The sequence below is a fragment of the Nematolebias whitei genome, chromosome 1 (assembly GCF_014905685.2).
Source record: "Nematolebias whitei isolate Nwh7 chromosome 1, NemWhi1, whole genome shotgun sequence".
Taxonomy (NCBI): Eukaryota; Metazoa; Chordata; class Actinopteri; order Cyprinodontiformes; family Rivulidae; genus Nematolebias; species Nematolebias whitei.
The window spans coordinates 55,359,642-55,374,923 of NC_056498.1; the positions used below are offsets into that span (position 1 = coordinate 55,359,642).

Below are 15,282 nucleotides of genomic sequence, written 5' to 3' on the forward strand. Positions count from 1 at the left end.
GGAAAGCAGAAAAAGCATGTTTAGGCTTAAAGAAGCAGACATGAGCACAAAAAAGTGAAAATTATCTGAAAAAGCAGAAATTTACAACAACAATAAAAACCACCCAGCTGAAACATAGCTAAAAAGGCAGATATACGCTTAGATTACCAGAAGGAATTGGAAAGAGCACATATGTGCTAAATCAGGCTGAAAAAAGTTAAAAGCAGTGCAAAAATTGTGGAATTAGCTTAAAATGCTAAAATTAGCATAAACAGTTATGGCTGAAATAACTTCAGCTAGCATAAATAAGCTGAAAAGAGCATAACAAGCTGAAATGAGCAGAAAGAAGTTAGAAGACACATAACAATTATGTAGTTAGCAGAAAGAATCTAAAAGGATCACAAAACAGCTGAAATTAGCTGAAAGTAGCTGAAAAAATGTTTAAAGTTGCACAAGGAAGCTGAAAGAAGCTGAACCAGAACAAAATGTGAAAGGAGCAGTAAAAGGTTGTGAACAGATCTAAAGATTAGAAAGATGTAAAATGAGCTCAATTCATTATATGAGGAAAAAAAGGCAGAAAAGGCTAAATATTTCAAAAAGCTAAAGTTGCACCAATACCAAAAGTCATAGCACCCTTCTCCTGAACAAGTTGAATGTTTTGATTTATGATTTGTTGAAATAGTTAGAAAACTGTGAAACGAGAAAGATGCCGAAAAACGTACGGAAGAAAACTGGATCACAATAGTGTGAATGCTTCATAAGCATTCACAAAGTAATAGTTTCACAATGACATCATTCCAGATGCTAAAATGTGGAGGATGAAGAGGTCACATCCTACAGTGACTCAACACAAAGCCAGGTGGCTCAGGCTTTGTTCTGTGAGAGATATTAGTTTGATGCATACTTCCAGCTCTTCCTTTGTCCAGAACAGGAATCTGAGACTGAATCTGAGGCTCCACAGAATGCTTCCTTTTATGTGTTTTGGTGATTTTGTCCACATCTGGCTGCTTTCTGGTCATTTCCTCCATAAATACCTGCAAGGGGAAACGCCAGCTACTGTTATACAAACAAATCATATAAATATGTTGATGTAACTGATTTTACTTGCAGTTTGACTTCACCTGATGTTCTGCTATGAGATTCTTGATCTCCTCGATCTCCTGAGGCAGTAGCTCCTTATCTCTGTCATTCAGGTTGGTCTCAGCCCACTGCAGCCAGGTCAGAAGATTCTCCAGCAGATCCTGAGTGGCTAACAGATCAGTGAGGGCTGCAGCTAGTCGCTGTTGGTGCTGCCGAGCCCAAGCCTGCACCTGTAATAGCAGCATTATAAACATTGTTGATTCTAAAAACACAAAAACTAATTTTTAATAAAGCCATCTCATTTTCTGTTAATTGCAGAGAACGTTAGCACATAAAAGATCATTGTCATTTGTGTAGTAATTTATAACAACCTGTGTGAACGCTTGTGAAGCATTTATACTATTGTGATCCATTTTTCTTATGTACGTATAGTGGCGTAATTCTCGTCCCGCAGTTTTCTAACTATTTCAACAAATCATAAATCAAAACGTTCAGCTCGTTCAGGAGAAGGGTGCTATGACTTTTGGTATTGGTGCACCTTTAGCTTTTTTGAAATATTTAGCCTTTCCTGACATTTTTTTTTTTTCTAAAATTAATTGAGCTCATTTTACATAATTCATATCTTTAGATCTGTTTACAACCTTTTACTGCTCATTTCACAGTTTGCTCTGGTTCAGCTTCTTTCAGCTTCCTTGTGCAAATTTAACAATTTTTTCAGCTATATTCAGCTAATTTTAGTTGTTTTTTAAGCTGTTTTGTGCTCCTTTCAAATTCTTTCTGCTAACTAAAATATTTTTTGTGCTTCTTCTAACTTTCTGCTACTTTCAGCTTGTTTTGCTCCTTTCTGCATATTTCTGCAAGTTTCAGCTTTTTCTACCATTTCAGCTACTATTTAAGCGCCTAAATAAAGGTTGAATGAATTTAGCTGTTTTATGCTAATTTAAGCTTTTTCAGCTAATTCCACATTTTTTGCATTAATTTACTTATTCAGCCCAATTTAGCAAAAATGTGCTTTCTCCACTTCGTGTTATTTTGCTTCTTTCTGCCTTTTTAGCTACTTTTCAGCAGTTTTTTTGTTCATTTCAGCTTTCCCCCCTCCACATAATTTCCATTTTTTGTGATCAATTCTGCTTTTTTTAGCCCAATTGTGCAAATGTGTTATGCTTTTTTATGCTAATTTAAGCATGTTCAACCTTTTCAGCTATCTTTCAGCATTTTTTCTGCTACTTTCAGGCTAATTCACTTATCTATGTTAATTTCAGCCTGTTTTGCTCGTTTCAGCTTTTTTCTGCTAGTTTCTGCTATTTCAGCTACTATTTAGCTGTTTATATGCTAGTTTTTGATTTTTCAGCTAATTTCACCTTTTTGAACTAATTTTAACTCTTTCCGCCTCATATTATTAGTTTAGGCTTCTTTCTGTCTTTTAAGCTACTTTTCAGCTATTTTTGTTAACTTCAGCTTTTTAGCTAATATCATAATTTTTGTGCTCATTTTTGTTTATTTAAACCTAATTAAGCAAATATGGGTTATTTCTGTTTTATTCTATTTTAGGCTAGTTCTTAATTTCAGGTACATTTCAGAATGTTTTTAGCCAATTTCAGCTGTTTTCCAGCAAGTTCTTCTGCAACATGCATTCACACTGCATTTTCACAGGAAATGCAATTTCTAGTCATAATATACTTTCTTTATTACAAACTTGACAAATTCAAAGAGTTCTATGCGCTTTGTTAAACTTACATATAAAGGTACTGTACATCTGCCAGTAAGCAGCTGTGTACTGACCTCTTCAAATCTGGCTTTAATGATGGTGTTCCAGTGCTTGATGGTTGTGATGGAATCCGGATGGCAGATGCTGAGAATGGCCTCCCCCATGCTGGTTGCTTTGTTCAGACCCACTCGCTTTTCCTCCAGCTTTTTCACAAACTCCTTAAAAGTAGTAAACAGAGGAGAGCTTGCACTTGGAACTGGATTATCATCAGTGAACATAACAACGAAACGCTGCCCATGTGTGTTTTAATGTGAGAACAATGCAGAGCTATTTTAGTCGGATGAAATCATACCGAGGAAAATAATCTAAAGCACTCCGTTTTTGGCCTGAAGAAGGGCAGGTTGCAAAACAGAATCTTAACTGTTTATTCAAGAAAAAGACGTAATCAAAAAAGAATCCTGGCAAGTTTATTCTTTTAATAGTGCCAAAAAAAACTTCAACAATACATTTGAGATTTGTTCGATAAATTAAGCAAACAAATTTTCACCACTTGCCTTTTGTTGTTCAATAAGCCCCTGCAGAGCCTCCTCATCATCGGGCAGGCTGCCATGGAAACGCAAACTCTGCTCGGCCTCAGCTAGCCACTCCAGCAGGATATGAACAGCAGAGTGAAATTCCTCAGCCTGCAGCAAGAAGATACACATCAAGTACAGCTCTTTACCTTCTGTGTAAAGACTGAGGGGGGGCTCTGCGGTACCTGGCAGAGTGACTGCTCAAGCCGAGTCTGCTTTGACACAGAGAGGTTGCACACTGTCTCCCAACGAGTGCCCAGCTCCTGCATCTGGACTTTTACCCAGGAGGAGTCGTCATGGCTGTTCTCGACCAGCTCCCTCGCTGAGCGCTTGAGAGCCTGAACGCTCACCGTTCGCTTCCCCAGCTCCTTCTGGAAAACCTGCAGCAACGAGATGATGTTAAATCATGCGAGAATATATGAATCACATGTCCTTTTTAAAATGTCATCTTTGAACATAAATAAGCATAATAATATCAGTAGGGATGCACAATATTATCGGCATGGTATCGGTATCAGCTGATATTAGTGTTAAAGTTAAATATCGGACATCGGCCAGTCTATCAAAATAACTCACCAATATAAAACGCACTGTTTTTGTATGAAAACCCAGTGACAAGGATGAGTGCAGCGCCAGCACAAATTGATGACGTCACACGCGCCTACCTCATCTGATCACGGCGGAGAGGAAGATTCAAAATGTCGGCAGAGTGGACGTTTTTTTTTTATTTTTATTGAGGATGTCAGATTCCAAAGATTTTTGGACTACGTTGAGCCTCGTTACATCGTCCCCAGTCTGAGATATTTTTCCGACGTAGCCTTAACGAGTTACAAGCCGTCATTTCCGATGTCATTGAGAAGCTAATAGCTGATAGCACTTGAGTGAGTTTTACCACAGACATTTGGACGCCAAGTGTTAGCCCCGTTAGCATGATTAGCCTTACAGCTCAATGGATAGACAAAAACTTTGAACTTATAAAGTCTGTCCTTCATGCACAAGAGTGCAGAGGATCCCACACTGCAGCTAGGAACCTGGAACAAGCCTCCACAAGTGAGACGGCATCGCAGGTGAGGTGACTAAAGCTAATAAATAACATTTAACACTTTTCATTTAATACAAGTTAAAGTGTTATGCATATCATATGGCTGTTACTGAATATTTGTCACCAGCTCTTACAGCTGTTACACAATTTTCACAATATCGTGCATCCCTTATATTAGGTTTCAAAGAATCAGGAATAAGGACTTTAAAAAAAACTAAATGCAATGAAATAGGTATAACAGTGCTATCTCTATTGCTTGAATTTATAGCCCAACCCAGATGTGGTTTAAGTGTCTGTGGATGGAAAGCTACCGGCAATAAAAGGATCAAACGAACGGGTGGGGATGTGGTGAACCCTTCAACTTTTATGTCAGGTGTTAACATCAGTAATCAGCCATCAGTTCAACAAAAGTGTGTCATCTTATACCTTGTGGGTGTCTATCAGGTTGAGAACCAGATCAATGTCTCCATGCACGGGCTGGTCCTCAGCCAGCTGAGGCTCCACTTTATACAGCCAGTCAATGAGAGCCTGGAGGGCATCTGTAAACTGCCCGGAGAACAGCAGGGCCTCCTCCAGCTTGTTTTGTCTGCAGAGGAAAACAAGTCACGAATAATAAATAAGACACTTAATCTGACTACAGGTTCCAAATGTGGGAAGAAAAATCTTCACCTTTCTACTGATTTGCCACAAACGGTGTCCCATTTGTCCCTCAGTTCGCTCAGCATGTCATGCAGTTTCTGTTTGTCGTCTTTAAGGACAGTTTTGTCTTTTAGGGCTCGGCCTGTTCGAGCGGTGGTGTCATACACAGAATGTTTGCTGCCCAAAGCTTTTTGGAACTCCTGCGTGCAAAAAAATAATAAAATCATCAGTCATAAATAAATAAGCTTAAAACAGTCTGCATTAGAGGGCTGGTAAATGTCTGTAGATGTGCAGGCAAACAGGTTTTCTTCTTTTTGGAGCTGGAATGTCAAAATGTATTCTAATCTGTGTGGATTTGTTTGTGCGTGCTGTGATTAAGAAGGCAATGTTGTGTGGGGGAAACAAAAAAAGCAGGTCAAATTTCAGCCAGTGCTCCACAGAGATTAAAAGTATCCAATCCCTAATACATTTGGTCCCCACCCAGGATTACGATAGGATTAGCCCCATCTCCACACACAACACTGCAAACGCAACAAGAATCAAGTATAAACTAGAAAGAATTATTCTCTGTGAAAATACAGAGTGGATGCTGAGCACTGAATGACTTTGCTGAAATTTGGTGAATTGGCCGAGGCTGAGTAAGCTAAATGCTAAAAGAAGCTGAACACTAACTAAAAGGAATAAAACACTAGCTAACACCTAATAAATCAAAGCACTAGCTAAAAGAAGTAAAATGCAGCTAAAAGTATCAAAAAGGCTAGTTAAAAGTACCAAAATGCTAACTAATAGCTAAAAGCAGCTAAAAGAAATGAAAGGTTAGCTAAAAAGTATTAAAAAAGATGGCTCAAAGCTAGTTATAGTGGGATAGTAGCTAAATGTAGCAGAATGCAGTTAAAAGGAACAGCAGCAAAAGGCTAGCTAAAAATACCAAAATGGTAAGTGATAGCTAAAAGCAGCTTAAAGAACTGAAAAGTTAGCAAAAAAGTATAAAAAAGAAGGTTCAAAGCTAATTGTAGTGGGATAGTAGTTAAATGTAGTAGAATGGCAGTTAAAAGGAACAGCAGCAAAAGGCTAGCTAAAAATACCAAAATGCTAATAGCTAAAGCAGCTAAAAGAACTGAAATGTTAGCTAAAACTTATCAAAATTATGTCTTGAAGCTAATTACAGTAGAATAGAAGCTAAATGTAGCAGAATAGCAGTTGAAAAGAAAAGAAGCAAAAAGCTAGCTAAATGCTAAAAACATCATAAGAAGACATGAAACTGAGCAAAATGTCAAAAAGAGCAATGTTTTTACAGAAAGTGAAGAGGAAATCCATAAATAGATGTATCTTGTATGTGACCGATTTCACTTGTGCTTTAATAAAAAAACAAAAACTATGCTGTAAACAAATGTAAAGCTCTGACAAAAACTACGCAAAAAAATAATTCATCACCTTGTGCTGCACCAGCTGCGTCTTGATTTTGTCTGGTTCGTTGGCAATTTCCACTTCAGAGTCCAGCGTTTTCTCAGATTCATCCAGCCATTCCATCAGTTTGTTAAAAGTCTCGTGGAACTGCAAAAACATTAAGAAACAGTGTAAAAAAATCTGAAAAAATGTGATATTTAAATTGATTTATCGCACTGTTCTGCTTTATGTTCACATGCACAAGCTTACTGGTCCAAAGAAAAGAAACGGTCCACACTAAATACAGTAACAGCATGCGGATAGGATGTTAATCAGGCCTAACATCATTTTTCCATTGAGCGTTCCAACTGTAATAATAGTTCCTGATAACAGAGATGCCTGCAGCAGAATCAGTATAAACATGCATCATCCAGTACCTGCTTGGCCCGTTTTCTGGCATCGTCCAGCAGACGACCTCGCTCTACAGATCTCTGCACCAGCTTCTCCCAGCGGCCCTGCACGCTCAACAGAAGGTTCTTGATCAGCACCACATCCTGTTTCTGGCTGAAGTACTTCAGATGCGTTCCTGTCTTGTCCAGTTCAATGATGTGCTCTCTGTGGGAGTTCACCTCGGTCACAAACATCTGCGCAAAAAGAGCATGGCAAACTGAGGATAGAACTTTAATTTATATAATAAAAAATAAAGTTTTTATTCCTGGAATGCATCATTAATCATGCAGAGTTTCAAAATCTATTTATTTTCATCACCACTTCATTTCCTTCCAGAGCTGCACAGCTGTTCTGTGTCAATAAATGTTACCTTATGCTCATCAATTTGAAACATGATGGTTTCCAGTATGAGGGAAGCTGGGGAGACCATGTTCAGCGTCTGCTCCGCTTGGGTTAGCCAAACAATAAAGTCTTGAAGAGAGTTGTGGAAATCTGTGGCCAGCGTTAAGGCTTCTTCTAGTTTTGCCTGCGGACAAAAAATAAATAAATTGTGCAATTTTTGTCTGAAATAAATATTAACAAGACACTCTAGTGTTTAATCCACAGTTCACTGCTCTGTGCTGCACTTTTTCCTGTTTAAACAGCAGATCTCTGGAGACGTTAATAACGAAGCTGAAAGACAATGATGATTTTTTTAAATAAAGAAAAACATGCACAGCAACGTCATCACTGAATTAAAGGCCTAGCATTCTTTAAGAAATGCATATTACTTGCTGACAATGCCAGAAGTCTAAACTAAGATCGTTTTATGCTGAGGAAAGATGGGTAACAGCTGTTTTGATTAAACCCTGCAAATGACGTTATTCACTCATGCACTATTGTGGATTCTCATGCGATGACTTTGTAGAACGGTGGCGCAGACGGTAGATGCCTCTCAGCAAGCAGGTCCTTGGTTCAAATCCCGTTCTGGGAGCCTATCTGGGTGGAGTTTGCATGTTCTCTCCATGCACGTGTGGGTTTTCTCCAAGTACTCTGGTTTCATGTATGTTTGGCAGATTGGCAACTCTAAATTGTCCCTATGTGAGTGAGAGAGTGAATAATTTTTTGTCTCGTTTGTCTCGATGTGTCCCTGTGATGGACTGGAGACCTGTCCAGGGTATACCCCGCCTCTCGCACATTGACTGCTGGACATGCGGCCCAAAAAACACGGAAGAAGCAGATAAAGATAATGGATGGATGACTTAGCGTTCAGAAAATGTGTTGAGAATGACTCTCAGCTACTACCATACCAAATTCAGCTCAGTACAGTCCCTCGTTTCTTCGTGGTTTGCTATATTGCAGATTTTCAAAGTAAAATTGGACATGACACAATTGGCTGATTAATGGATGATCCATGGGTTGTTTATTTAAAATAAATTATTTTAAATGATTTTGCACCATGTGTGCAGCCCACACGTGCAGGGGAAGCTCCCTCCTGCAGCTGATCAGCTGATCTCCTTCTCTGCACACACACATTTCTCTTACTGCGTTGGCTTTGTGACGAGTTAACCCTTTGCTGTCCAGATGCACCGATCGACTTTTGTCTTGCAACTTAAAATTCAAAGTATGTCACATCGTAAAATCGTCTTAATCACAAAACATAAAAGTGCTAAAAGTTTTTTTTTTTTATTATTTTAGAACTTCTATGTTCAGTTGTTGCAGTGTAATTGATCAAGAAGTACATTTCTGCTACGTGCTGCTGCTACGTGAAAGGTTAACCCTTTGCTGTCGTGCTGCACTTCTCTTCTCTACAATTTAAGTTTAAATACTGTAATATTTTACATAAACAATCCATGCTGCATGAAATGTTTATTTAAAATATTACAGTATTTAAATTTAAATTGTTTATTTAATGAGGGAGATTGGGAGTAACAGGTGAGTGTGATTGCAGCTTGACACGCCATGACAAAGTTTACTGAACTTGAACTGAACTTGAACTTGTTCTACTGTATCCCTACTTCACGGTTTTTCACTTATCGTGGGTGAGTGTGGTCACGAATACCCGCGATAAACGAGGGACTACTGTACCTGTAAAATTGCAAGAGTTGCAGCCATTTTTCTTTTGCTAAAATCGCTTAGCTGTGGTAGCTTGAACAGAGTTGACTCCAGAATTTGAATGGTTGGAGACATTTATCAATGATTGCTTCTGAAAGTTTAATTAGACAGTGTTGCAACTTGAATTTAAACGTCAGTGCAGACTAGAATAATTCAACAAAATGTGATTTTTCTACTTGAAAACGTTGATAGAGACAGCAGGAGAGTTGCGGTGGTTAGATGACGTTTGTTTAGTTTGGCAAGAAGAAATATGTCTCAAATGCCTGCTGTCTTTTATTTGACTGACTTGTCAGACCTTCACTTTACAGGGAGCAAATGATAACCCTGTTGTTCCACTGAGGCAGCAACTCCACTGCTGTGATCCACCGCGTAACCACATCCCGTGTGTCATTGCCAACACTTACACCATTCATTACCAACACTGGGATTAAAGGCTCTCAGCTGCACCTTCATGACTCAAGTGTTTGTCAGTGGTCCCTTGCAGAGGGGGCCTGAAGAAATGAATCATCTGGGTAAAAAGCAGTGAAAGCCACAAAGTGGCGACCCCCCATCCTACCTTTCTATCGGTGACCTTAGTCTGCACAGCTTCCCACTTCTCCTTCAGGTTGGCGAGGTCATGCTCCGTGGTGCTATCTGGGCCCTCGGGTGTCATGGCGAGCAGCTGGTGACCCTTGTTTAGCAGCTCATGATACAGCTCCTCCTTGGCCTCAAAGGCAGAACACAACTCCTGTGAGAAGAAAAAGAAAAAGATACAATGGCAACCAGGAAAGAAATGCCTTTGTCAGTGAGGCTATTTAGAGTTTAGGACAGTTCATTTGTCAGCAGGTAATCCAAGTTTAGTCCAAAAATGGTAAAAGAATGAGCACTGTGAGGCAGGCTAAAAGCCCCAAAAGCATTTTTCTCATAAACATTTAAACTGTATAATATTTCCAGTTTGATAAAAAAAAAAGTGATTGCTTCCAAATTCTTTCTGTTTTTCCTTATATTAAATGTCACCACTGATTTTTTTTTTTTTTTATAGGAAAAAGTGTCTCCATTACTATAAAGGAAAAACAAAGAAAGAAAACATTCCCAAAGTCATTATAGTCAGACACGTCGGAATCAATTAGAAACACTTAAAAGGCTTTTTGTCATCTTTTTTTTCTTCGCAGTCTGATGCAAGTAGTGTATTTTGTGGTGTCATTTAATTTTCACACTTTGGGTAAAACACAGAAACGACACGGTCACCTCATTGCCAGCCTGCCATCTGTAAGCGGCCTTTCAGATTGTTAAACACATACCAGATGGGCGTTAAGCTGCTCCCGAGCCGTGTCTGGTAAGCCTCCCACAGCCTTTGATGCCAACAGCTGACGTTCTGTGTCTTTCAGCCATTGCTGCATATCTTCGATCTCACCATGGAAACCTTGGGCCTACAACACAATACAACCTGAATCAGCCCTCGCACACACGCATATTGTTTGGAACCTGAGACCCGGAGAGGAACATGACTGAGTTATTAAATCCCTGGGCTCCTGGCGGTTTCAGCAGCGTAAAAGGGTGGCTCGTAATGAATTGAAGCTTTTGAGGGAAAACAAGGGGCCAATTCATGATTGTTGTCTCTCTTTTTGTCACTTGACATGATTATATTTCTCAATAACTTCGGATACACATGACGAGAAACATAAAACTTTTTAAAATACACTTTTCAGACGTTTTTTTTTTTTTGATGCAAACATATATATTTGGGAATAAATTGAAGCTTTAAGCTCTCGATCACATCACAGCACCTCCATTCCACGTCAAATGTGTAACGAGAAAAGTCCACAGGGATCAAAATGAACAAGGAAGTAGAATAACCCCTCTTTGTGACAGAACCTTTTTGGGTTTGACATATATTTAATCCTTTGGAATAAAATAATGAGTCATACTTTATTGAATAAAAACAAATTGTGCAGTGGTTTTAGGTTACAGTTTAAAGGAGAAACTTCTCCGTCATCCTGGGTGTATTACGATAATGTGGGTTTAAATGAAGGCAATTGAACTTTATTTTTCTAAAGATGTTTCTCATCCGAGGAGTTTTCTCAATTCAGACTGAAAAGTAAGGAGTTCCAGGTTTTAAATGACAATGCACTGCTTATTAATGCAACCTGAACTCGCATGCAAATCACGCTCCCTGCCCTCTATTGTGAGGGTTGTTAGCGTCTGTTGTTGAGGCCAACAAAAATGTCGAAGAAAACTTCTCGGATGAAAAAAGAAACAGCTACAAAAAAAATAAAAATAATAAAAATAAAGAAGTCCCTTTGTTTAGACCTACCAGGATTAGGTTAAGGTAAATGTAAATCAGTAACCTGAAGCAGAGACGACTCCAGCTGCTGCTTTCTCTGCTCCGCCTTCTCCAGGATGGCTTTCCACCTCTGGTTCAGATTCTCCAGTTTGCTCTGCAGACTGGAGGCCTCTTCTCCAGCACTCGACTCCACCAGTTCATTACCGGCTTTGTTCACCGTCTCCACGGTTGATTTGTGAGCTAACACGTCTATCTGGAGAACCTGTTGGGGAAAAAGCAACCAGGAGTGGCAAAAAAGTTACCTGAATAGCATAAAGGACGTCACCAAGACTAAATAAATCGGTTGAAAATGCAATCAACATATGATTTCTATAGATTTGTAAAAGTTTATACTGTTATTTGAATTAACACATTTCAAAACAAATCTACAAACAAGAGGACTCGTCATACGTGGTGCTTGGCAAGCTCTATCTCAATGGCTTTGGGGTCTCCTGCAGCTTTTCTCTGTTCGTTGAGCAGCTCCTCGGTGTGGCTCATCCAGGCCAGCAGCTCGTCCAGGGCATGCTGGAACTGGCCCAGAGCCAGGAGGCCTCCCTCCAGTTTGTGCTGGATTTATGACAATTTGACCCATTAGACATGACATTCAGTAAAAGCATTTAGCACACACAACACAGTCATTTGTCTTACGGAGGTAATGCTCAGTGGTCTGCAACCTTTACGATCAAAAGAGCCATTTTTACGCTTTCGTCCACGACATTAAACGTGTTGGGAGCCGCAACAACTGGCTACAACTGTGGTCATCAACTGGTGGCCCGTGGGCCACTTTAGATTTGCTGGAGGGGGCATTTGTGGCCAGTAGGGGTGACATTATAAAGCATAAAATATCTAATGATTTTTAATATTTATTAACGAAAAAGACCAGATAATTGTAAATAAGGGAGGAAAAACAAAGTTTTTACCTTTTTTTAATTTAAAAAATCTGTAAACTATGCTTTATATAAAGAAATAAATCATCAAGTTAAAGTATGTTTTACTCCTTGTACTCGCTCCATTTTTCACGTATTTGCAAAAGAAACGACTGGAAAACAGATTGAACTACCAGTAATCCATTTTTTTGTTGTTTGTACAACCAATAAAATTCAGTTTTATGTCAGTTTTGGTCAAAGCTTGAAAGAGCCGCTGCAGAGGGACCAAAGAGCCGCGTGTGGCTCTAGAGCCGCAGATTGCAGACCCCTGGTCAAGATCCTGTACTTGGGAGGAAACAAACATTTATTTATGTTTTCCTTTATATTTATTGGCTATCTCAGAACTGATCAGAATAACAACAGAACCTCAAAAGTAAAACTTTTGGAGATTAGTGACAAAAATTGGTTTCATAGGTTAAATTGACCAATTCCAAAGTAAAAAAATAAATAAAAATAAATGAAAAATGAAATGTTGAAAGTATTTTTTCAAAATGAAACTTCTTCTGCTTGGCTTAATAAGGATAATCAACATATAAAATGAAAATGGTTCATTTTACATACAGTATTTGCAACACCCTCCCCCATCTATAGATATTACATAGATACTGTTCGGGTCAATTTAACTCTGAACAAAACTGGTGTCTCAAGTTCATTTATAAACATCACTTTTTGAAAAGGAAAAAAAAAAATCTATTTCATGTATAACCACCATTTTGTTCTGTGTAGATTTTTCCAATGGACATTAAAAAAAAAGTGCATTTAGAAAAAAAAAGAAAACAAAAAAACAATATTAAAATATTGATTGAAATGGTTAATAATGGAGTTAATAATCAGAAACAAATATGTCTTGGGGGATTTTGGGGGTGTTTCTGACCCTATTGCATGATTAAATATTCCCCGGGTCAAATTGACCCAATAGCTGTTCCTCAGAAACGAACACAGGAGGGTTCAATTAAAACATAAAAATAATAAATAATAAACAGAACAATAAGAACCAGTCATTTTCTGGTAGTACTGTTCCCTGCTCTGACCTGGCGGCTGATTATCTTCTCGTCCAGGTTGTCCCAGAGCATCTTGAGCTCGGACATCGGCTCGTTGATGGCGCAGCGATCCGTCTCCTCCCTCACCTTCTTCAGCAGGAGGCCGGCCTGGTGGTTCAGGCGCTCCATCTCAATCTGGAGCTGGTACGTTTCTCCTTTGAACTCCTGAAAGAACAACGCATGCAGCGGCACACCCGAACCGTCAACAAAAGCACTAAAGTTACACAGACAATAGCATCTCTGTCTTTGAAGGGAAAGATTTGTCAGCCTGTACATCAAAGTACAAAGTACACGAAAGTACTTTGTGAAGCAGTATTTGCACACAAAAAAAAGAGATGGACTCGCACTGCTCATGAATGGAGCACTGAATATAAATACAGATGTTGTTGTCATCTGCCCTGACAGCAAAAACTGAATGTAAACAAATCAATTTATAACCCAGAGCAGAGGAGAATGATCATGTTTTCATACAATCACAGCAGTAATTTGTCATCCTTTATCTAAACACAAAGCCAGTACCTTGAGTTCTACAATCTGCTGCTTGACCGTCTCCAGGTCTGTGCCCACGGGGGACATTGAATCCAGTTTGCTCTCCAGAATATCCACCCAGTCAAACATACCCTGAATACAAAGCAGAAAACCATTGTTAAAGTGAGAGAACAAAGATTAGTGCAAAGAGAGTCATGTTTCACTTGGTTTCATTATGCACTAAATCTAAAGGCCGGTTGGTACGGTTAAAAACTGAGTAAACATACAAAATAAAAAAACAGACCTATGGCCTGAATTTAATTTAAATTAAACCAGCTGCGAAGATTTGTCTCCCACAGTGAAAAAGACTTTATAGGAACTTTATGAGTTAAAGCCAGAGCCAAATATAGCACCAGACTGAGGCTGGTGTTTATTGCTTCTAAATGAACGTGGCTCTTGTAAAATGTCATATCACTCCAAGCATCTCCACTAGAATCTGTTGTTTCATCTGAAGGTCTTAAAATGCTGTGGCTCACGTTGGTGTTTTTGAAAGTTTTATGTATTTTTTAATGAAAACAGACATAAATTGCAATAATCACTGATGGTTCCCATTCTCAAAACTGTGTATTGTTGTGATCCAAATACCTGCAGTCCATCTTGAAACTGCACGGCCGCCTGCATAGCTTCCTCCAGTCCCTCTACTCTTTCCTTCCAAGTCTTGTTGAGGTTTTCCCACGCTGAGTTCACCTGCAAAACATCACGTTACCTGAATGTAGCTGATGAAATCTGATCACGTGAATCAGCAAGTGACATCTCTGCAGTAAACTACAGTAAGACAAATACAAGTTTCTTGTAAAACTGTTTTTTTTTGTGTGTGTGTGGTAATCCGCAGGGGCGATTCTAGAAGCTAACCTTTAGGGGTGCTTAGCCCCCAGTGCTGACAATAGCTATGTTTACATGCGCAAAATTCTTTGACCGGAATGAAATGTTTTCTGATTAAATAATTCAAATATATCCGTTCACGACGAGCGTTTACATGCGGCGGGCTTTTATTCTGAATAGAAGTACTGACATGCACAGAGTGGTAAACTCTCCTTAAAAAACACAGAAGTTCTACTTCTGTTTTACTTCCGGGACGAACGTAAACAAACCTGAGCGTCCAAAATGGACCCGTGCCAGGTTTTTATGATGGTGGAGACGTTACTGCCCTCCCTGATTGAGCTACAGGAGCTCTTTCAAAGTTTTTAGTAGAAAGTGTGTCGCTCACCGACCAGTTTTGCTTCCCCGACATGCTAATATTATTAGCATTAGCCTGGTGGAAATATGTGAAGTAGACATAGGTTGCACATGTGTAGTCAGGTCAGTTTTCCACAATCAGAAAAAAATGAACAGATTAAGTGTTTACATGCACACCATTCAGATTATGAATCGGCATAAACCACCCATCTCATTCTGATTACAAAATCTGTCAAATCAAGCTGAATCAACAAAAAAATTATCAGAATGGAGCATTTACATGACGCATTTTTATTCCAAATGGCCATTAAATCTGATTACATATGTGCATGTAAACACAGCTATTGATTGGGGGGGGGG

At 39.1% G+C, this 15,282-nt stretch overlaps 1 protein-coding gene across 1 annotated transcript in view; it reads right to left on the reverse strand.

The window, feature by feature from the left end:
• Positions 1 to 15,282, reverse strand: part of dst (dystonin) — a gene marked incomplete in the record, with an annotated part of 132,113 nt that overhangs the window by 14,895 nt on the left and 101,936 nt on the right. The window contains 17 exon segments of the mRNA XM_037695034.1: positions 884 to 1,013; positions 1,101 to 1,289; positions 2,842 to 2,985; positions 3,322 to 3,450; positions 3,525 to 3,719; positions 4,808 to 4,967; positions 5,051 to 5,220; positions 6,455 to 6,574; positions 6,844 to 7,050; positions 7,227 to 7,382; positions 9,507 to 9,677; positions 10,231 to 10,359; positions 11,278 to 11,475; positions 11,664 to 11,819; positions 13,210 to 13,383; positions 13,738 to 13,839; positions 14,332 to 14,433. Coding sequence (XP_037550962.1) covers positions 884 to 1,013; positions 1,101 to 1,289; positions 2,842 to 2,985; positions 3,322 to 3,450; positions 3,525 to 3,719; positions 4,808 to 4,967; positions 5,051 to 5,220; positions 6,455 to 6,574; positions 6,844 to 7,050; positions 7,227 to 7,382; positions 9,507 to 9,677; positions 10,231 to 10,359; positions 11,278 to 11,475; positions 11,664 to 11,819; positions 13,210 to 13,383; positions 13,738 to 13,839; positions 14,332 to 14,433 — 2,632 coding nt within the window.